General features: G+C 59.5%; 2 protein-coding genes across 9 annotated transcripts; both read right to left on the reverse strand.

Annotated features, from left to right (window-relative positions):
- Positions 1 to 551: 551 nt before the first annotated feature.
- AP3B2 (adaptor related protein complex 3 subunit beta 2) lies at positions 552 to 11,499 on the reverse strand. 2 transcript variants are annotated; one of them, XM_083849676.1, is made up of 28 exons: positions 11,058 to 11,499; positions 9,111 to 9,186; positions 8,953 to 9,027; positions 8,750 to 8,845; positions 8,504 to 8,664; positions 8,245 to 8,311; positions 7,906 to 8,088; positions 7,579 to 7,755; positions 7,248 to 7,345; positions 6,961 to 7,015; positions 6,734 to 6,805; positions 6,506 to 6,568; positions 6,153 to 6,285; positions 5,962 to 6,071; positions 5,709 to 5,885; positions 5,424 to 5,610; positions 5,205 to 5,323; positions 4,881 to 4,992; positions 4,421 to 4,619; positions 4,166 to 4,346; positions 4,031 to 4,085; positions 3,375 to 3,481; positions 3,048 to 3,279; positions 2,866 to 2,950; positions 2,249 to 2,346; positions 2,127 to 2,150; positions 1,308 to 1,446; positions 552 to 981 (listed from the first exon to the last, which is right to left on the reverse strand). In XM_083849676.1, the coding sequence occupies exons 1-28, from the start codon at positions 11,492 to 11,494 to the stop codon at positions 831 to 833; spliced, it is 3,669 nt and encodes a 1,222-aa protein (XP_083705802.1). In that variant the 5' UTR covers positions 11,495 to 11,499; the 3' UTR covers positions 552 to 830. The 2 variants fall into 2 exon arrangements, with proteins under 2 accessions (XP_083705802.1, XP_083705803.1); XM_083849677.1 differs by lacking the exon at positions 2,127 to 2,150 and having other exon boundaries at positions 11,058 to 11,495.
- Positions 11,500 to 13,475: 1,976 nt separating this feature from the next.
- Positions 13,476 to 17,937, reverse strand: LOC310904635 (uncharacterized protein). Of its 7 annotated transcripts, none has more exons than XR_014588486.1 (8): positions 17,660 to 17,937; positions 17,471 to 17,488; positions 17,176 to 17,259; positions 16,977 to 16,994; positions 16,531 to 16,732; positions 15,769 to 16,001; positions 15,575 to 15,688; positions 13,476 to 13,613 (listed from the first exon to the last, which is right to left on the reverse strand). XR_014588486.1 is itself a non-coding variant. In XM_083849681.1 (7 exons), exons 1-7 carry the CDS (start codon positions 17,843 to 17,845, stop codon positions 15,668 to 15,670), a joined length of 762 nt encoding a protein of 253 aa, XP_083705807.1. In that variant the 5' UTR covers positions 17,846 to 17,937; the 3' UTR covers positions 13,620 to 15,667. The 7 variants fall into 7 exon arrangements, 5 of the variants coding, with proteins under 5 accessions (XP_083705807.1, XP_083705808.1, XP_083705809.1 ...); XR_014588487.1 differs by having other exon boundaries at positions 13,487 to 13,613; positions 15,081 to 15,688; XM_083849681.1 differs by lacking the exon at positions 13,476 to 13,613 and having other exon boundaries at positions 13,620 to 15,688.
- Positions 17,938 to 20,599: the final 2,662 nt, after the last annotated feature.

Genomic DNA, 20,599 nt, shown 5'->3' on the forward strand with positions numbered 1-20,599 from the left:
AGTCTCCGTGGAGATTCACATCCCACCTGGACACGGTCCTGGGCAACCGGCTCCAGTGGCCCCGCTAGAGCAGGGGTTGGACCACGTCTCCCAGAGGTCCCGTCCAACCCAAACCACCCTGTGGTTCTGTGGTCCGGCATAGCCTGTGCTCGTTCTCTCCCCCCCGTGCCCGGCTCCCAGGGCTTGTCAAGGGCTGAAGGCAAAACTGGGGCTCTCTGGAATCTCACCCAATTGCTGGGAGGGAGAGCTGGATAAAGAGACGTTTTTCCTTCTTTTTCTCTCCAGTTTAGAGATGAAATGGCTCCTGGTGCCGGCCCTGCAGTGGCATGGCAGAACAGACACAGCCCTCACGTAGCAGGCATTTCTGCAGTCAAAACACCAGCGATTCTGCTTTGAACAGACGCCTGGAAGCCTCCCAGGTCTCCTCAGGTCAGGGCCAAGCCTCCTGCCCTCTGCCAAGCAAGTGCAGGTGTCCCTGATGTCCCTGCAGCAGAGCCCGGCGGGGGACATTTGGGGACTGGCCCTGCCACTATACACACAGAGAAGGGTGCGGGTTTGAGGAGAGCTTTATTGGCCATAATAAATAAGGTTACACTGGGTGACTGTGGCAAGAGGTGAGGGACTAGAGCCACCGTGTCCTCACCGAGCAGGACATTGTCCTATCCTGCTCCTTCTTCCCAGAGGCAAAGCCAGCCTGGGTATCACTGCCTCCTGTCCCACTTGTGCCGCCATGAGTACTGGGGTGGGGAATAACCCCGGAACAGGGACAGGAGGGTTTTGGGGAGTGGTGTGGGGCAGAGGGGATGGGGGTGTGTGGCAGGGCCTGGCTGTCACTGCGCCAGGGCCTGGACGATGTCCTTCACCAGCATGGTGCCGATCACCATCTTCTCGCTGTTGACGGTCAGCTGGGCTGCGGCTCCCTCTCGCCGCTCCAGGGTGACGAGCACCAGGCTGCCACTGGTCACCGTCTTGGCCGCAAACCTGCCCGCCAGCAAATGCAGGGCATCAGGGTGAGCTGTGCTCCTCTGTCACCCTCCTGTCCCCTGTCCCCAGCCCCTGGGATGCTCCAGTGGGGGCTGGGGAGGTGTCTGCCACCAACAGCCACTGTCGCAGTGGGTCTGGGTGCAGGTTCCTGCACGCTCCTTGTCCTTATGGAAGCTCTGAGCATCCCCATAACTGAGCTGATTTGATTTGGGTAGGACTGCAGGGGTGACAGTGCCTGCCCAGTCCCCAGGCTGGACCTTGCAGTGGGTCACTGGCATGGCACAGTCCCCAGGGAGCTGAGGTCCCCTGGGGTGTCTGGTTACCTGTATTCATTGTCAGCTCCGCAGGGCACACGTCCCACGTTGGCAGCCGAGGTCACTTGCTGGACGATGGCGTGGTCACTCCGGCATTTCTCAGGCAACGTCAGCTTCTCTGTGATCTCGCTCATGCCCGTGAGCTTCCCTGGAGCAGGCAGCAGAGCCCCTGCCTGTCTCTGGCCATGCACCCAACCCTGCGCCCACCACTGACAGCAGTCGTATCCCCACCAGCTCCCATTTTGCTGTCCCCAAATCAAGCCCTGGCTCCTGTCCCCTCCTGTCCTGCCCCAGGCTGAGCTCTGTCCCAGGCCACCTTGTTCCTATGGTTTGCGCATGGCCTCACATCCAGGTTCCCATGAAGTCCCAACATGCTGTCCTGCTTGCTCCTCTCCAGCTTGGCAGAGATGGATTTAGGAAAAACCTTTCCTCCGTGACCCTTTCCGGGCTTGTCCCTGTCACCATGCCCGGTGGCAGCAGCCTGCAGCCACGTCCCTAGAGACGGGCTCCTGCAGGCAGCAGCACTGCGGGGCGATGGAGCCAGGTACCACAGGGCACTGAGCACAACCCAGCATCTCCAGCTCACCACAGACCCCGTCTGCTCTGGGAGCGTGGTGACGGAAGGCCAGGGTGTCCCCGTCACTTGCCACAGGGTGACATGAGGTTCCTGTGCTGGGCAGAGGTTTGGGGACCCCGTGCAGCCCCGTGGCACTGTGGGGCAGGACGGGACATGGGGGTGTCCCACCGCCCCCACACCCCGTTGGGGCACCCCGGTGCCCGGAAGGGAACAAGGGGAGCTACTCTAGGGCCAGCCGAGCTGCCACTTACCCTTGCCCTGCCGCGTGAGGTGCTCTGTGCCACGGCACGGGTGGCAGGGGGACAAAGCATGCAGTGAGTGCCACCGTGGGGACAGTGGGTGGCCCCCCACCCTGGCCCCGGCCCCCACTCACCCTGCTCCTTCCTGAACTCGTTCTCGCTCATGAAGACGGGGGCCATCAGCTCCCCCACTGGCGGCTGGATGGAGACGTAGAAGTGACGCGTGTGGGTGCTGGGGACACAGGCAGGTGAATGGGGATGCACGTGAGGACCTCCCCCTCCCCCTGCCTCAGGCAGAGGGACAGCTGGAGGGAAACTGAGGCACAAAATGGCTCAGGAATAGGGAACCCATCAGGCTGGACCTGGGACTGCTGCCACCTCCTTGTCCCCTGGTGCCTGTCTCACTGTCCCCTAGAGCACCCCATGTCCATCCCCGTGTCCCCTCTGCCCTGGAAAGACCCTGGGGCGCATCCTGGTGTCCCCATCCCCTGGAGAAACCCTGTACTTGTCTCACTGTCCCCTGGAGCTCCTCATACCCTGTGCTGCTGTCCCTTGCCCCCCAGTGCCCACCCAGCTCTCCCCAGTGCCCTGGAGGACCCCACGCCCTATCCTTCTGTCCCCCAATGCCTCATCCTGCTGTCTTTGTCCCCTGCAGTTCCATGTCCCTTGGAGAGATGTCAGTGCCCATCCCACTGTCCCCATCCCCTGGGACACCCACCCTGTCCCCTCCCGCCTGGCGCTGGGCACTCACCACAGCTGGAAGTTGGCCGCCTGAGTGGAGTCGCAGAAGTCGATGCCCATCACCACGCTGGTCGTGTCCCCAGGCGCCAGGCACTCTGAAAGCACACGGCTGTCACCGTGTCCCACCTCCCCTCCGCGGGCTGTCCCCCCCGTCCCTCCCGAGCACCAGTGCTGTGCCATGCCGTGTCGTACCGATCTCAGGGAACTCCTGGATCCGCATGCCCGAGAGCGGCTTGGGCTCGCTGACCCGCAGGCTCTTCACCTCGGCGTCGGTGTTGTTGGAGATGTGGATCTGGACGGCCACCATGTGGGGGTCCCCCGGGAAGGGCCGGCGGCTGAAGCAGTACTCAACTGAGAGCCCCTCGCCCGCCATGCGGTGCAGCAGCTCGTAGGTCCTCACCGCACCGAACGCCGGGCTCATCAGCTGCCAGGGACCGAGGGACGATGTGGGCCACTGAGCCCACCCCATGGCACCCGTTGGGTGTTGGGGACCCGCAAGGGGATGTGAGGGACACTTACGGTGGGTGCCAGGGAGGTGTCGGTGAGCGTGAGGCCCTCCAGGTCGGTCACCAGGCTGGTGGAGACGATGCTGGTGGAGGGGACAGGCTGGGGAGGTGGGGGAGTGACTGCAGGGAGAGGAAAGATTTAACAAAGCTCCGATGAGCCACAACCCCGTGGGGACACCACATGGGGACAGCCTCGGTGCTATAGCCCTCTGGGGACAGCCGCATGGGGACACCACATGGGGACAGCCTCAGTAGCATAGCCCCATGGGGACACCACGTGGGGACAGCCTCAGTGCTATAGCCCGTTGGGGACAGCCCCATGGGGACACCACATGGGGACAGCCTCAGCGGTGTAACCCCATGGGTACAGCTGCATGGGGACAGCCATGTGGAGACAGCCCTAGTGGCACAGTTGCAGGGGGGAAGCCCCTCAGATACCACCCACAAGGACAGGCACGTGGGGACAATCCGATGGGGACAGCCGTGGTGGCTCAGCCATCTGCTCCACAGCCATCCTCATGGGACAGGGGCCATCCAACCCCCAAGTCCTCACGTTCCTGCTCACCCAAAGACTCCACACAGCCTTGTACCTCCCCACCCCAGGTGTCTGTGCCTCAGTTTCCCCAAAGCCAACACCGTGACCATCCCATGTCCCCTGCGGCCACTCACAGTCATCCAGGTCAAGCAGCGAGATCTCCTTGGGGCCGGCCCTGCTGCTGGGGGGCTACAAAGAGGCAGAGAAATGGGGAGGGGTGAGCAGGGGGGCTGGGGTCCCCCTGGCCTCCCTCCCAGCCCGGTCCTCACCGCCTTCCTCCGCTTAGCCTCCACCATGGCCGGTGCCTCAGTGCCAGATTCTGACCCTGAAGAGCTGCTCTCGGAGGCGCTGGCCTCCTCTGACGAGGTCTCTGCATGGCCCTTCCTCCCCTGAGGTCCTGCTGCCTTCTTGACCTTCTTCCCCTCAGTCTCCTCCTCCTCCTCGCTGGGGCTGCAGGGAGAGGAAGCTTTAGGGGAGGCCACCACAACAGCTCAGCCGGGGGGGCCACAGCCTCCTTGGGGTACCTGCCCGCACTCCCCGGGGAGGAGGCCTTCCGGGGGCCTCCCTTCTCCTTCCTCTTCTTCCTCTTCTCCTCCTCCTCCTCCTTGTCCTCTGACTCCCCGCTGCCTTCCTCCTCATCCTCCTCATCCTCCTCCTCGCTGCTGGAGCTGGAGCTGCCGGAGCTGCTGCTGCTGCCGCTCTCCTCGCTGACGGACTCAGGCTCTGCAGGGAACACAACTCAGCCGTGCTGCTGCGTCCCCCCATGTCTCCACCATTCTTCGCTGTGTCCCACCACATCCCTCCACTGTGTCCCATGTCCCCACAGCTGCCCGTGGTGCCTTACAGCATCCCCACATCTCCCCGCACATCCCTGCTTCCCCCTGCCAGATCCCTCCATGTCCCCCATCCCCACCACGATGGGATGTTCTCATCATGGTGTCCCCTGCCTGGTGTCCCACCATGGTGGCATCACCAGGTCCTCACCACTGTCTGCAGATTCGGTGGGCCCTGACTCGCCCTCTGAGTCAGAGTAGAAAGGTTTCTCCACCTTCTCCTTCCTCTTCTCCCGGCTGGTGCACTTGGTCCACTCGGGAACCTGCTGGCACAGGGCTTGTCAGGGTTGTCACCCATGGGTGGGGTCCTAAACCACCGCCTTCACCCTGCTCCTGCCCCCAGGCAGTTGCGTGCTCACCAGAGAGGGGACATGGGGCAGCTGAGCAGCACCTGGGCCCCTTCTGGGGCTCTCCCAGGGCCCCAGTGTGACCACCCCACCGTAGTCCCTCATGCAGCCCAGGTTGCCCCACGCACCTCCACATTCCTCACGGAGGGGTCAGGGGCTTCATCTGGCCAGTCCGGCAGCTCCTGGTACCCAACAGCCTTGGTGTTGAGCAGGTGGGACAGGGAGCCCAGCTGGAAATGGTCCCGATCTATGGCAGGACGAGAGGTGGCGGCAGCTCAGGGCCAGCTGTGCAGCACCAGGGTGACATCTCTCCCTGTGTCCCCATGCCCTGCAAGCAGGGTGGGTACCTTTGAAGGAGGACTCCAGGATGGGAGCAGGTTTTTGGGCCAGGAAGAGCTTCTTGGCATACTTGTTGAGGGCCCCGCTCTTCTCGGTGGGCACAATGAGCTGGCGGATGAAGCGAGCCCGGTCGCGGATGTCATAATTCTGGTCGTACTTGGCCAGGTTGAGCACGTATTGGGTCAGCAGCTTGCTCTGCATCAAGGGGCATGCTCAGGGCCAGCCTCTTCCTCCCACTGGGGAAACTGAGGCAGGCCATGGGACTGTGTCCCCAGGAACATGTCCCCAGGTACCTGCTTGGAGTTGGTCAGGTAGAGCTTGGCCGCCAGGTTGATGACCTGTAGCTTGACGATGTCCTCCTCGTTGGTGAAGGACTTGGCCATCTTGCGCAGCACATCGGGTGCTATCTTGGGCACGTGCTCACAATACTCGCCAATCAGCCACAGGATGCTGGCCCGTGCCATCGGCACCTGCAAAACACCCTCGGGAGTGTGGCGTCGCTGTCACCCCCTCTGGTCCTGGGTGCCACGCAATGCCCCAACCCACCTGGATGTTGTCGGTGAGCTTGGCCATGTGCTTGATGATCTCGCTGTGCTGAGCCGGCTGCATCTGCAGCAGCTTCTTGATGACCACCACGGATTCAGCCACCACCAGCTCTGTGAGCAGAGACCCGGCCTCAGCGGAGTCCTCCCTGAGGGAGATGGAGCCCCCATTTCACCCCTGCCATGAGTGCTCACCATCCCGGTTGGAGAGGAGCTGGACGAGGCCGTTGAGGCAGGTGTCCCGCACTTTCCCGATGTTGGTGGCACAGCGCCCGATGGCTTGGATGGTGGCTGCCACGAAGTCCTTGTCCATGCTGCGGATGTAGGTCTGTGCAGGCACAGCATGTCACCTGTGTGCCAGCACTGGGTATCCCCCGCATGTGGTGGCCACACATCAGGGCTTTTGGAGCCATTCATGGAGTTAGCACATCAGTCCTTTCCTTCCAGTGGGATTCTCCTCCATCTCCCCCGTCCCCCCCAAGGAAGTATTTTGGCATCCGTAGCCATGACAGAGTTGGACCCTCAGACTGCCTGGGGTCTCAGCATACCTGAAACTCACGCAGGATGGTGGAGATGTTGGTCTCGTTGGCCAGGTTGGTGAGGACCTCCAGCTGCAGGAAGGAGAGAAAGACTGTCAGCTTGAGACATGTCCCGAGGACACCAGATTCACAGTGTCCTCCTGTCCCCAGAACATGGAAGATGGCTGCTCCATGGGGAAGAGCTCCATGGAGCCCAAAGCCACCTGTGATGGGTCATGCCAGGTGTTTCCAACTCACCTTGAGGATCTTGATCTGTGTGGGGTCTGTGGAACGGATGTAGAAACTCTTCAGATAGGGCTCAAACATCCCCTGTGCAGAGAGCCAGCAGTATTAGTGACACTGATGTTCCCAACATGCTAAGGCCACCCGTGGGCAGGTGGCCCTGGCAATCAGCTGCCAGCCAGCCCTCATTTCACTCCAGAGTTAACGGGGCTGACTCCTCCTGTACCAGGGCCAAGACTCACCCGCCTTTTAATGGACATGGTGGCCACATTCTGCAGCACAACATACTGGACCTCGCTGTGGAGACACAGAGGGGACTGCCATCAGTGGGGCAAGCCACACGTCCCTCCCAGCATGTCCCCATGAAGACAGAGCAGGACCCACCACCAGGGTGATGCCACCGTGATGCTCCCACCCTTTATCTGGGTTGGGATGTTTGGGAGTCTCCCCCAGGGTCTTGGGGCTCCCATGGGTCCCACTGGCCATGTTCTGTGGGGTGGGAGACCACCAAAACCCAGGTGCCACAGACCTGTGACTCCGCAGGAGCCGCACCAGTGCCTTGGCGATGACACCAACCTCTGCCTTGGGTGCCAGGTGGAAGTAAAGCTGTGCCACAGCCATCACCACCTGCGGGGAGACACCTGCATGTCACGCATGTGGACATGGGGACATCCCAGGGGACAGCTGTGTCCCCCAGTGTCCCACCCAGCAACAGCCAAAGGAAACCCAGCCCTTGGGAAATCTACCACTGGAGGTTCCCTCAAGACTTCCCCAACACCCTGGTGGCTTCTTGGCTGGTGGGGACATCATGAGCCCAGGTTGGACACTACTGGTGGCCTTGGGGACAGGGCGGGGCTCACCGCGGCATTGCGGCTCTGCAGCAGGGGCTTGGTGTTGCGCAGGAGCAGGCGATGGTCAGGGTCCATGACATAGGGCTTGCGCTTGGCCAACGAGGCTGCCTCCGCCTTGGCATCCTTGGTGTCCTCTTCCTCAGAGCCATAGAAAGCCTTCTCGGCACTCTCCTCCAGCAGGGATTCCTGCCAGCAGCACTCACCTTCACCCCACCACCCCACCCCAACCACAGTGGCAGAGCAGCAGGATGCACCGTGACACCAGAGCATCCTTGGTACCAAGGTGGCCGGGGGCACCCTAAGGCGTCCAGGACACCCTGAGGCTCCCAAACTCACGTTCTGGTTGGGGCTGAGGAACTGGGTGCGCGCGTAGCGGGTCAGCATGTTGATGATCACCACTTGGCCCCACTCCTCCACATCGATGAGCAGGTTGCAGAGCTTGCGGTAGTTCTTGTGGATGAGGTCGATGCGCTCTGGGCAGACCTCCTCAAATGCCATCACCACGCTGCCGGCCACCAGCTGCGGAGGGAAAGCTCAGGGTTGCTCACTGGGTTGGTGGCATCTCCACAGGGATGCTGGTTTGGTGGGGATGGTGACATCCCCATGAGGGATGGCTTGGTGGGGACATTGTCACCCCCACATTTTGGGGGACGGAAGACATGGCGCCCTGCTCACCGTGGTCTTGTCCGCCAGCAGCTTCTCAATGACTTCGATGAGCTGGTCCTTCTGGTCCGAGTCGAGGCTGTGAGGGAAGAGTGAGATTGGTGTGGGTGGGAACACATCCAGACCCTCAACTCCTCCACCCCTGCTGGCACGAAGCAGCTGGGACCCCCCCACCAGGGTCTGCATTCCCAAAATTTAGCAACAGAAAGACGCACAAAGCCTTCCATGAGTTTTCCCTGTTCTCAGCAGCCGTCTCGCATCCCCCCGTTACCTGTAGAGCTTGGGGATGGCATGGGCAGCCGTCTTACGCACGTATGGGGACATGTCTGATGCAGCCTCCTTGATGGCCAGCATCATGATGGGTACGATGATGGGTACACGGATGCTGGAGAGGACACGCAGCGCGCTGGCACGGATCAGCTGGTTGGGGTCCTGCAGGGACATAGGCATTGCTGAAGCGAGCTGGGACAGCCTCGCAGCCTCCCCTTTTGCCCCCAAAAGCATCCAGCATGCCCACCTTGAGTCCTCGCTGGAAGGTGGAGATGGAGAGCAGGGCCAGATCCTGCTGCTCCTCCGCGTAGCGCACCAGGTACACGTACACCAACTTCTTCACCTGCGGGGTGGAGTTGGCCAAGGTGGCAGGGACCCCCAAACACCCGCAAAACCCTCCCAAACAGGGAGCATCCCAAGCCCCAGGGACACCCATGGGTGCAACCTCACCTCAATGTTCTTGCAGGCGACGTTCTTCACCACGGCTGGGAAGAGGTCAGAGGCATTTTTCCCCCGGGCGATCATCTAGGGAATGAAGGAGCAGTGTGACATGGGGTGGCTGGCACAGCATGGCACGGCACAGCACGGCATGGCATGCAGCAGCTCACCGCCACGATCCTCTTCATGGCCTCCAGCTTGAGTGAGTCCTTGTTGCTATCCAGCATCTCCTTGAGGTCATCGTGCCTGCACCGTACCAGGGTGGAAAGTCCCATAGGCCATTTTTAGCCATTTTTATTCCTTTTTTTTGGCCCTATCCCGTGGGAGAGATGCCTGCGCCGTGCCAGCAACCTGACCCTCCAGTGCCGTGCAATATTGATGGGGCAGGAGTTGGGTTACAGCCGTATGAAAAAGGAACCGAAGGGACTTGCATGGCACTGGCCACCAGCTCTGTCCCCATCCCGGCCACCAGCTGGACATCCCTTGTCCCCTCCTGGGCAAGATGGTGCAGATGTGCCAGTGCACCCTAACAAAGAGTGCCCTGGAATGGTCAAATCCAGCACTTTTGTCACCGTTGTTATTTCTTATAAGGCTGTTTGCCATCTATGTTCCTTTTATAAGGCACATCTGTCCCCACCAAACCAGAGGGGAGGGTGCGGGGGGGCGCTGCAAGTCTGCATCCACCCACAACAGCCGCATCATCATCAAGGGACAGCAATTTTCCCCAAAGAGCACAGATTTGCACCAAACCAGCCCCAGCATTTGGTGACACCCTTCTGGGGCATGCCACATCCCAAAGCCTGCTGGAAAGATGCTTAGCCCCAGCCACCGCTGCCACCATCCTCGGGGGGGCTCCCTGGGGGGAGGTCTTACCGCAGCGGCTGCCCGGTGCTGGTGGCCACCTCGTCCTTGGGGACAGCCAGTGGCCGCAGCTCGTCGGCGCGCAGGGCGCTGTAGCAGGTGGGTGGCCCGGCCTCAGTGGCCAGCACTGGGCTGGTCACCTCCTCGGCCGCGTCACCACCTCCCACTGTTTTTGGCCGCAGCAGCTTCTGCACGGGTGGCAGCGAGAGCATCGCTGCAGCCAGGGGTGGCACTGGGGACAGCAGGGACAGTGGCAGGGCTGTGGCCCTGCTCCTCCTCCTGAAACCTGATGCTGGGCTGGGTTGGGTTGCGGTGTCAACCCAAGAAGGCCACCACGGGGTCTCGCGGTCCCAAGTGCCACCTGCCCCACAGCTAGGGGGACATGGCAGGGACATGCTTCCCCGGGGACTTCCAGCGGCTCATCTGCAGGTGGGGACATCCCCAAGGGGATGGGACAGATGTGAGTGTCCCAGCTGGGTGATGGGGTGGCACCTGGGGGGCACGGGGACAATGACAGATCCAGCATGGACACTGCCAGGCTAGGGGACATTGCCAGGGGCTCAGAGCTGGGGAGAGTGACAGAGTGGGAGACACTGCTGGAGTGGAGGGAAAGTGACAAAGTGGGGGACATTGCCAGGGGGTCAGTGATGAGGGACAGTGCCAGCAGGGGGGACGGCCAGGGCGTGAGGGGGGGGAGATGGTGACAGTGTGGGGGATGCTGCAGGGGTTTGGGGTAAGGGACACTGCCAGGCTGAGGGTCACTGCTGGGGGGGGGGGGGCAGGGGGAGAGTGACAGAGTGGGGGATGCTGCAGGGGCTGGGGAGGGGGACACAAGGAACCCCACTTTCCCCTTTTACACTGCCTCCTCCCCTGTCCTCCCCCCCCCCCCCCCCCCCCGCTGTTCTGCATCCCCGTGCCCCCCCAGCAGCTGCTGGCCGCAGGTGACATCCGCCGCCCCCGCGCTGCTGGGACCGCGGGCTTGGCGTGGGTGGGGGGCATGGGGACTCTGCAGCCCCCCCGTGCCGCAGCAGATCTCAGATCTCCGATCTCCCCCCCCTCCCCCCCCCCGATCCCCTGGTCCAAAACCCAGCTTTTTCCCCTCAAACCGCCACTGCATCCCGGTGGCCTTTGCAAAAAGTGATGCGTCCCCATCCTTATCCCCAGGCGCGTCTCCATCCCAAGGCGGGGGGGGCACCACCAGCCTGCTGCCATTGTCCCCAAGGTGTCCCTGCGTCCCCCCCCCGCCCCATCCCCACCTCTTGTAGTCGGAGGCGAAGATGCCGCCGCTGGCGGGGTCGTGGCCGTACTCAGGCTCCCCCAGGCTGGAGGAGCCCCCCTTCTCCTCGCCGTAGGCCGGGCTGGCCGCCATGGCGGTGCTGGCGCAGGCTGGGATGCGCAGGCCGCGGACGCCGGCACTGATGTCAGCGTCGTGCGGGGACGGCCACCGCTTAAAGGCACCGGGGAGAGTGGGTACCCACGGCACCCACCCTACCCACAGCACCCGCAGCACCCGCGGCACCTGCGGCACCCACGGCACCCTGGGGGGATGCTCGGCGTAGCGGGGCCGTGTGGTTCTGGGGGATGCTCCCACGTGGCTCCCCCCCTCCCCCCAAATATAATAAAAGGATAGGAGAGGTGGGTTTGCTCCCCCAGAATGGGGTGGTCCCCAGTCCTGCGTTTTAAAAGTGGGCATCGCTTGGGATCTTGTTATTTCGGACACTTGTTTTTACTATTTGCAATATCATTATTTGGGATATCATTATTTGGGATATTATTTGGGATATTATGTCAGGATATCTTTATTATTATTCAGAATATTATTATTATCATTGCTGTGATTTTCACCATTATCATCACTATCATTATTATTATTATCGCTTACTATTATTATTTACTATTATTATCGTCATCATCTACTATTATCATCATTTATTATTACTAAAATTATTACTACCATTGTTATTTTTATTATTTACAGATAAGTAATGCTGTTCAGAGATAAGCCTCATTACTATTAACAAATAATCAGTATTTTCAGAGAATTCAGGATATCATCATTATTTGCAGATAATTCAGAAATTCTATTTTTTTCCCACATTTTAACATTTTTTACTTCATATTTTAAGCACAGAAACAACGTCTTTCAGCTGGGCAGTTATTTCACCCAATCACTCAGGATATGAAGCAGCAAATATAAGCAGACTAGGTGGAAATAATTAATAAAGCAGCTGATTAATGTTTCTTTCCCCACGCAGAGGGTGCTGAGTGGTGTCTTTGAAATGATCCAGCGCAAAATCTAGAAAGGAACACCCCCAAAAAGTCACGGTTTGCAGGAAGCAGATGTGTGGAAAGGCAAAGCGTGGGGACGAAGGGACATGGCCGCCCTGGACGTGCTGGGGAACAGGCCGCTGGCCACCCCCTCACACCATCTGCTTGCTCCCCTGCAACACGAGCGGCCTGGTGACCTCAACCCTCCCTGGAGACCCCAGCAACTCCTTGGGGGCCCAGCCCTCCTGGGGACCCAGACAATATAAGGGGGACCTACAACCTTTAGAAGGCGCCCAAAGGAGAGCAGCAAAGGTGGTGAGGGTCTGGGGACAAGCTGTATGAGTAGTGGCTGAGGTCCCTTGGTTTGTTCAGCCCAGAGCAGAGGAGACGAGGGGAGGCCTCATGGCGGCCTGCAGCTCCCTCACAAGGGGAGCGGAGGGGCAGGCGCTGAGCTCTGCTCTCTGGGGACAGCGACAGGACCCGAGGGGACGGCATGGAGCTGGGACGGGACGGTCAGGCTTGGTGTCAGGAAAAGGTTCTTTACCAGGAGGGTGGTCAGAAAATGGAACAGGATCTGCCAGGGTCACTGCACGGAGCCTGCCAGAGATCAGGAAGCATTTAGACAACTCTCAGAAATAGTTTCATTTTTAGATAGTCCTATGTGGAGCCAGGGGTTGGACTCTATGATCCTTGTGGGTCACTTCCAACCTGGGGTATTCTATGATTCTGTGACGTTCTTATGGACCAGGAGCCTCTTGGGGAACCCAAATCTCCTTAGGGACCCCAGCCCTCCTTATGAACCGCATCCCTCCTTGTGGACTCCAGCCCTCCTTGGGGACCTCAGCCCTCCCTGGAGACCCAGCCCTGGAGGGAGCAGTGACACTCATGCAAACACTCACATCACTGCCATGGCCATCATTCTTCTTGATTTTAACCTGCAGGAAAAACATGTCCGTTTGTCTGGGGACTCGTCTGGCCCACTGCACATGCACTGCCCTGTCTCCATACTCACCGCCTCTGAGTAGAAATCTGCCAAGTCCAGCAGGTAGAGTGCGAAGTGGATGCAGTTGTTTTCCATGAGACTGTACTGGGCTGTGCTGTTTATCACCTCCTTGACTTTTTTCTGGAAAGCATCAAGGTCAACCCCAGCCTTTTTCCTATAAATCTGGCATTCCCCCCTCTTATTTAACATAGCATGGAAGCCTTCCTTGCTGATTTGTCCTCCATTTGCATGATTGTCTGTGTCTGGAAAGGAAAGAGCTGGCCATTACCATGTGCCTTCACTGGCCACGGCCATGACCTGAATGGAAGATGGGGAGTATGGGCTCACTCTGGAAGTGGATGACCTCTTCATCCCCACAGTAGACAGCAGCATGCCTGAAGAGTCTTGGGAAAATTTCATATTTGTCCTGTATGGAGAAGAGCAGGATGTCCCCGGGCTGCAGTTTGCTCTCCAGCGGCACCTCTTCAAAATTTGTTGTGAACCAAGGCACAGTCATCTGGAACAGGAACTTGGTTGCCTCACTCGCTCTCCAGGAAGAACGCTTAGGAGAGAAAGGGAATATGCAGCTTCAACATGGGGCAGAAATGGCCCTCATTGCCCCAAAACACTGCCAGTGGAGGTCTCGCTGTGTACCCTGCCCCAGGACAGCACATCCCCTGCAGAAGCACTTGGAGGAAAGGTGAGAAATCCCAAATCATTCTACTCACAAAAATGTACGACATCCTCAGGCCCACACTGGGAGTGAAGAAGAGCTACCCTGCGTCAGGCTGTCCTGCCCTGGTTCTTTGTGTGCTCAAACCTGCACTTTACCCTTGCAATCTCTGATTGTAGGGCTGGTTTTCAGCACACCTGATCCATCCTGCCCCTGTCCTGATGCCCTTTGGCACAGAGCTGCTCCTTTCTGCTGATTCCTCCTTCCCAAGCCACAGGGACATTTTCTCCTCCCTCGGGAACCCTTTCATGGGCATGAAGCAGCCCAGGAGCTCTCCCACGGGTGTGGGAGCTGACCAAGTCCCCAGAAGAAAGCCCAGAGAGACCTGGAGCAGCTGTTGTGGTTTTGGCTGGACATCCTGGGACCCAGACTGAGCTCAAGCCAGTGGGACTGTCACCTGTGGATGAGTCCACGCGGCAGCATGCATCCCCTGAAGTGCCTGTGACATCTACTCTGGAAAAAGTCCACACCAGGACAGGTAGACCTTGAAGCATCTTCAGCCGTGGATTAGTCCATGACACAGCAAGTAGACCTCTAAGGGACTGTGGCTCATGGATAAGGCCACACCAGAACAGGTACACCCCTAAGGGACTGTGGCCAAAGGAAAATCCCAGGCTGGAGCAGGGACAAGGGTTGGAGTTAATTGCAATGTTAAACCCTATGGCCTGGTCCAAAAGAGCAAGGGGTGGAGACTGCAATGGAAATGCCTTTAAATTGTTGTAACCCATGATCTGAGTTGCGTGTTATAGGAAGTCCCGTATCAGGACTATAGGACTGAGGTGGATGGGCCTCACAAGAAGCAGTGCAAGAACAGCAGTGACCTGACCTGAGATGGCTTTGGCATCCAATAGCTCCATGCAACACACCGCCCCTCCTGTCCCGAGTGACTGCCGTAACAGATAGAAGCTAATCATGGACTAAAAGAACTCAACAGACATTTTATGGACATTTGGCAGGGGTGGTCCATAGACTATGGCAATTATCTTTGTGTATTGATCAAAGGGTGGTGGTTAATAAGAATGTCTTAGAAAGCGTGGGACCTGAGCATGGTGTAAGTGGTATGGAATAAAGGGTGGATATTGTCATGGTTTTGGCTGGGAGACAGTTAATTTTCTTTGTAGAGGCTGGTATGATGCTGTGTTTGGGATTTTTGATGAAAATAGTGGTAGAAACACACTGGTAGTTCGGTTGCTGCAGAGCAGTGCACACAGAGCTGAGGACATTTCTGCTTCTTCTGCTGCCCTGTGAGTGAGGAGGCGGGGAGTGCACAAGGAGCTGGGGGGACTGGGAACAAACCATGCCATCGGGGCTCCTCTACCCTCTCTCCTCCAGGCAAGAGGCAGCAATCTGAAGGGCAGAGGTGAGTTTATCTGCAGGGGACACCAGGAAGCAGCCACTCTCTTCTTGGAAGGCAGGAAGGGGTGGTGGCGTTGGGCTCCTCAGAAGGGAAAGCAAAAGTGGAAAAGCCAATGCTGGTGCTGGGCATCTCCTGCTGGGGCAGGCGGTGGCCGAGGGGCTTAAAGCCAGCATTTGTCCCCATGACAGACAAGTTGCTGTGGTGTCCTCATGCTGCAGTAGTGCGGGCTTTCACATGCAACCTTTTATTGAAAAGCTGTGGGCACATGCCAGCACCCACATCCACACCCTGCGCCAATCCTGCACCCCACATCCACACCCCACATCCCACACCTTGCATCCAATGTCCCGCATCCCACACCGCAAAGCCTGCATCCCACCTGCACCCTGCATCCCCCAGCTCACATCCTTGGCCTGCACCCCACATCCCATACCCCACACCCTCCAGCCTTTATCCCACATCCCGCCGGTGGCCCAGAAAGGATGCTCCAGCCCTGCGTGCTTCCCAGGTCGCATCACCACTTTCTTCACTGCAGCTCTGGGGACATCTAGGAGAGAAGACAGCTCCAGTGACACTCAGCCGGGGTGGGTATTGTGGTCCCCTAGGCTTTGGGATGATGGCACCCACCATGTCCCCAGCGAGCTGGCCCAGCCCCAGCAGGGCAAGAGCGAAGTGGACACAGTTGCAAGTGACAGCATCATACTCCAGCACCATGTCCATGGCTGCCTGGACCCGCTGCTGCAGGGTGGCCACATCCAGCCCCCGCTTCATCCGCAGCACCTTGGCAGGGCCCCGTGTCCGCAGGAGGTGGCTCTTACTGTGCTTGGCCACGATCCCTGTTGGGGATGTTCCCAAGGTGCCTGTGGGGTGGAGGTGATGTCCCCCAGGGAAGGTTGGGGTCACCAAGAAGCATTGGGGTCACCAGGAGGTTGGGTCCCCAAACAGGGTTGATGTCCCCAAGGAGGTTTGGGGTCATCAAAAAGGGTTGAGGTGCCCAAGGAGAGTTGGGAGTCATCAGAGAGGGTTGAGGTGCCCAAGGAGGATTAGGGTCATTGAAGAGGGTTGAGGTCACCAGGAGGGTTTGGTCTCCAAATAAGGTTGAGGTGCCCAAGGAGGGTTGGGTCCCCAGGAGGGTTGATGTCCACAAGGAGGGTTGGGGTTATCAAAGAGGGTTGGGGACACCAAGAGGGTTAGGTCCCCAAGCAGGGTTGAGGCTATCAAAGAGGTTTGGGGGGCACCAAGGGCATTAGGGCCCCCAGGTAGGGTTCGGGTCCCCAGGGGGGGCTGGGGACACCAAGAGGGTTGGGTTCCCAAGGAAGGTTGAGGTCACCAAGGAGGAGATGCTATGCCCCATGTCCCTTGTGCAGGGATGCTCCCCCTGCCACTCACCTTCCAGGTGGATGATCTCCCCGTTGCCACAATAGACACCGGCATGGGCACCCCACCAGCCAGGGCCACCCGAGGCCAGTGGGAAGAGAAAGAGGTCCCCAGGCTGAGGCTCCACCACCCCGTTGGGCACAACATCAAAGTGTTGACCGAGCAGCCCCTCACAGAGGAAGAATGCCGCCGTGCTCGCCACTCCTGCCACTGCCTGGGGACACCACCATGTGTCACCTCCAGCCAGGTGCTGTGGATGGAGCACTGTCCCACTGGCTTGTCCTCATCCCACAGTGGTTTTGGGTTTCCATGGACCAGGAAAAGGATTTGGAAGTCATCTCCAGCTAGCACAAGTAGACTAGGTCCAGAGCACCCATGGGTGCTGAGTAAAAGCCAGTTTTGCCCTGTTATGTGATGGGATGGGTGGTGTGGAACGCAGGGGGGACACTGGCACTTACCTGCTTGGAGCTGCTCACCTGGAAGGACAAATACTCATGGTCACCCAGTATCCTCACCAGGTCACCCAGGTCACCTCAGGACCCAACCTGCCCCAGACCCAGACAAATTTTGGGCAGCGTCACCAAGGTGTGTCCATTGATGTCACACTCCGCCCCCCCTCCCCCCCCCCCCCCCCAACCTGAGCAGTGCCACCCGAACCTGCCGCACCCAGGAGCGCAGCCAGTGCCAGGGCTGGAGGAATGGCGGGACCTTGTTCTGCAGGGTCTGCAGCATGGAGCTCACCTGGGGGGAGAGAGTTGGACCAGAGCTACCCTGGTGTCACAAATCCTGGTGGCACCCATCCCTTGTGGCACCCACCTCATCCTCAACACCCTCCCCATGCACCCACGGTCCCTTGCCCCCAAACTCAATGCAGATGGTGCAGGGTGTCAGGACCCCAGGGTGACACCATGGGGACAGGATGCGGTGGCCTCCTTGGTGGCTCCCCAGCTACCTGTGCCAGGAGGTTCATCTGCAAGGACAGACATGGTGGGGGCCACGGTGCTGTGCCAGCCCCAGCTTGGGGACCGCGGTGTCCCCAAGTCTTCGGTGGTGCCACGTCACTGAGCACTGAGCCCTGGCCTCGGGCACTGTGCCATCACTGGGGACGTGGCTTCGCCTGTGCCCCCCTCGCCACCCTTACCTTGGGATCGCCTCCGTTGTCCCCTGGTTCTGCTGCGGTCCCCAGGCCGCAGGACCCCGACTTGCTGGCAGTGCCCGTGCCCAGGAATGTGCCCAGACTGTCCCGACCGGCCCCACCACTGCCAACGAACCCGCCCCATCCTGGTGACACGGGGCCCTCCCAGGGGCGTCCCCCCCAGTGGGACATTTCTTCAGCAAACTCCCTGGGTGACCGTGAAGTTGTCACAAGATGCCCTCAATGATGGACCTGAGCCCAATGCCACTGGGGTGGTGCTGCCACCCGCCTATGGCCACCAGAATGTCCCCAGGGAGACGCTTGCCCCTGGGGCCTGGTTTCACGGCCGGGTCAACCCTGGAGCCACATTAAAGTTTTAGCTGGGGGTCAGCAAAGGCTTTGGCAAGGATCGGCGTGGGTGACCTGGGAGCTGTCACCACCCTCTGCCCGCTGCCACCCGGCGTCATTTGTCACAGCAAGGGCACAAAGGGAAAAGGAGCCTCCGGTAAAGGAGAGCTAATGATGGGTGAAACCGGAGCCTGGCCTCGACACGGCTGAGTGCCGGTGTCTGCGTTAACCCATCACAGCTACCACTGGTGCCACCAGGGGCTGCGCCAGGCCGGCAGAGTCCCGCATCCCTCTTGTCCCCTTCCAGAACTTCTTGTTTTCTTCTGGTTGCTTTTGTCCCCTCCTGATCCCCACCACCAGCTCCTGGTCCCCATCATCCCATCGTGGTCCGCACCATGCCCTCCTACACCTCACTGCCTCCTCCTGATCTTTGTCATCCCCTCCTGGTTCCCATTGTCCCCCCCGGTCCCTGTTGTCACCTCCTAGTCCCCACCATCCTTTCCCATGCTCCATCATCATCTTCTGGTCACTATAAAATCCTCCAGGTTTCTGTTGACCCCTCCTGATCCCCTCATCCCCTCCCAGAGCCAGTCAGGCCTTTCTGGTCATCATCACCTGCCCCCCGATCCTTGCTGTGCCCTTTTGGGCTCTGTTATCGCCTCCTGGTCCCCACCATCCCCTTCTGGTCCCCACTGTCTCCAGCTGTGCTTCACCATCTCTCTGTGGTCTCCATCAGGCCCTTCTGGTCACCATCACCCCTGCCTGAGCCTTGTTGTCCCCTCCTGATCGCTACCACCAGCTCCCAGGCCCCATCATCCCCTTCTGGTCCCCATCACCTCCTCTTGGTCCCTGTCACCTCCTCCTTGTCCTCATCACTCCCCCCCAGTCCTCATCGTCTCCTCTTGGTCTCCACCATTGATCCCTTCTGGCCCCCATCACCCACTCCTGGTCCCCACCTTGTCCCCTGGGTCCTCACCACCCCCTTCAGATCCCCACCATCTCCTGCAACCACCAGAAGGAGCAGGGCTTCCAATGTCCCCAGCTGAGCCATCCCCTGACTGGAGAACATCCGTGTGCTCCCCATGGCTGCTGGGATTAGGGCACGGGTCTCAAGACCGCCAGCAGCATCTTGGGGTAATTAGTAAATTAGTAATTAAATGCTGGGGAGAAGGGGGGGGGGGCGATCCCAAGGTTTTAGGCTGGGTAATCCCGCGGCATCTGTCACAGAGCTGGGTCACGGGCTTTAACGTTTGCTCCTTCACGTGGGGACCCCAGCACTGGGGCCACTGGCAGCCCCTCGGCGGTGGCATCAGGCACCGCCAGGTCCCTGACCGGCCCCGCTGCCCCAGTGGGGTGCTGGTGGGGACACTGCAGTGGGAACCCATGGGTGGGGGACCCACAGATGGGTGCAAGGGCAAAAGCGGGGGTGGGAGCAATATTTTTGTAATTATTGGATTTCCTCGGTGTGATGATTATTGGCCGGCAGCAGATGGCTGCTGGGGCTAATCCCCCTCCCAAATCCTGGCTCCGGAGCTGGCTTTTTACCGGCGGCACAGAGCAGAGTGCGGTGGGGCGACAAATTAGCCGAGTCAGCGCCTATTGCCATCCGCACGGGGCTGAAAGCCCCACCGCCATGGGGGTGCCCCTTTATGCCGTTTCCCCCCCCACACACATAGAATCATTAAGGTTGGAAAAGAACCTTCAAGATCATCTGGTCCAAACATCCCCCTACCACCAATATTACCCAGTAGAACATGTCCCTAAGCACCACATCCAACCCCATCCCATTCCCCATCCCCATCCCCATCTCCATCCCATCCCATCCCATCCTCATCCTCATCCCATTCCATCCCATCCCACCCTCATCCTCATCCCAATCCCATCCCATCCCATCCCATCCCATCCCACCCTCATCCTCATCCCAATCCCATCCCATCTCCATCCCATCCCATCCCATCCTCATCCTCATCCCATTCCATCCCATCCCATCCCATCCCATCCCATCCCATCCCATCCCATCCCATCCTCATCTTCATCCCATCCCATCCCCTCTTCATCCCATCGCATCCCCTCCTCGTCCCAATCCCATCCCATCCCCATCCCATCCCATCCTATTCCCTCCTTATCCCAATCTCATCCAATCCCATCCTATTCACATTCCCGTTCAATCCTCATCCCATTCCCTCCTCATCCCAAGCCCATCCTATCCCATCCCATCCACATTCCCATTCAATCCTCATCCCATCCCATCCCCTCCCCATCCCCATTCCCATTCAACCCTCATCCCACCCTATCCCAATCCCACCCCATCCCAATCCCATCCCATTCCATTCAGTCCTCATCCCATCCCATCCCATCCCATCCCGTCCCAGTCCCCCCCAACGCCACCCCCCCCATCCCATCTCCAGTGGCCACGGGGGGGTTTTAGCACCTAAAGCCCTCAAATCCCAAATTGTGCTGCCCTGTCACGGCAAGGGTTTAGCGGCCGTTGCATAACCCCGGGGCCACCTGGCCCCCGCGCTGCCGCGTCAGCAGCCGCGGCCCAAAGCCCCGGGAGCCCCCCCGGGGGGGACACCAAGGCTGCTGGCCTCAAGGAGG

Source organism: Anser anser (genome assembly GCF_964211835.1).
Source record: "Anser anser genome assembly, chromosome: 10".
NCBI classification, from domain to species: Eukaryota; Metazoa; Chordata; class Aves; order Anseriformes; family Anatidae; genus Anser; species Anser anser.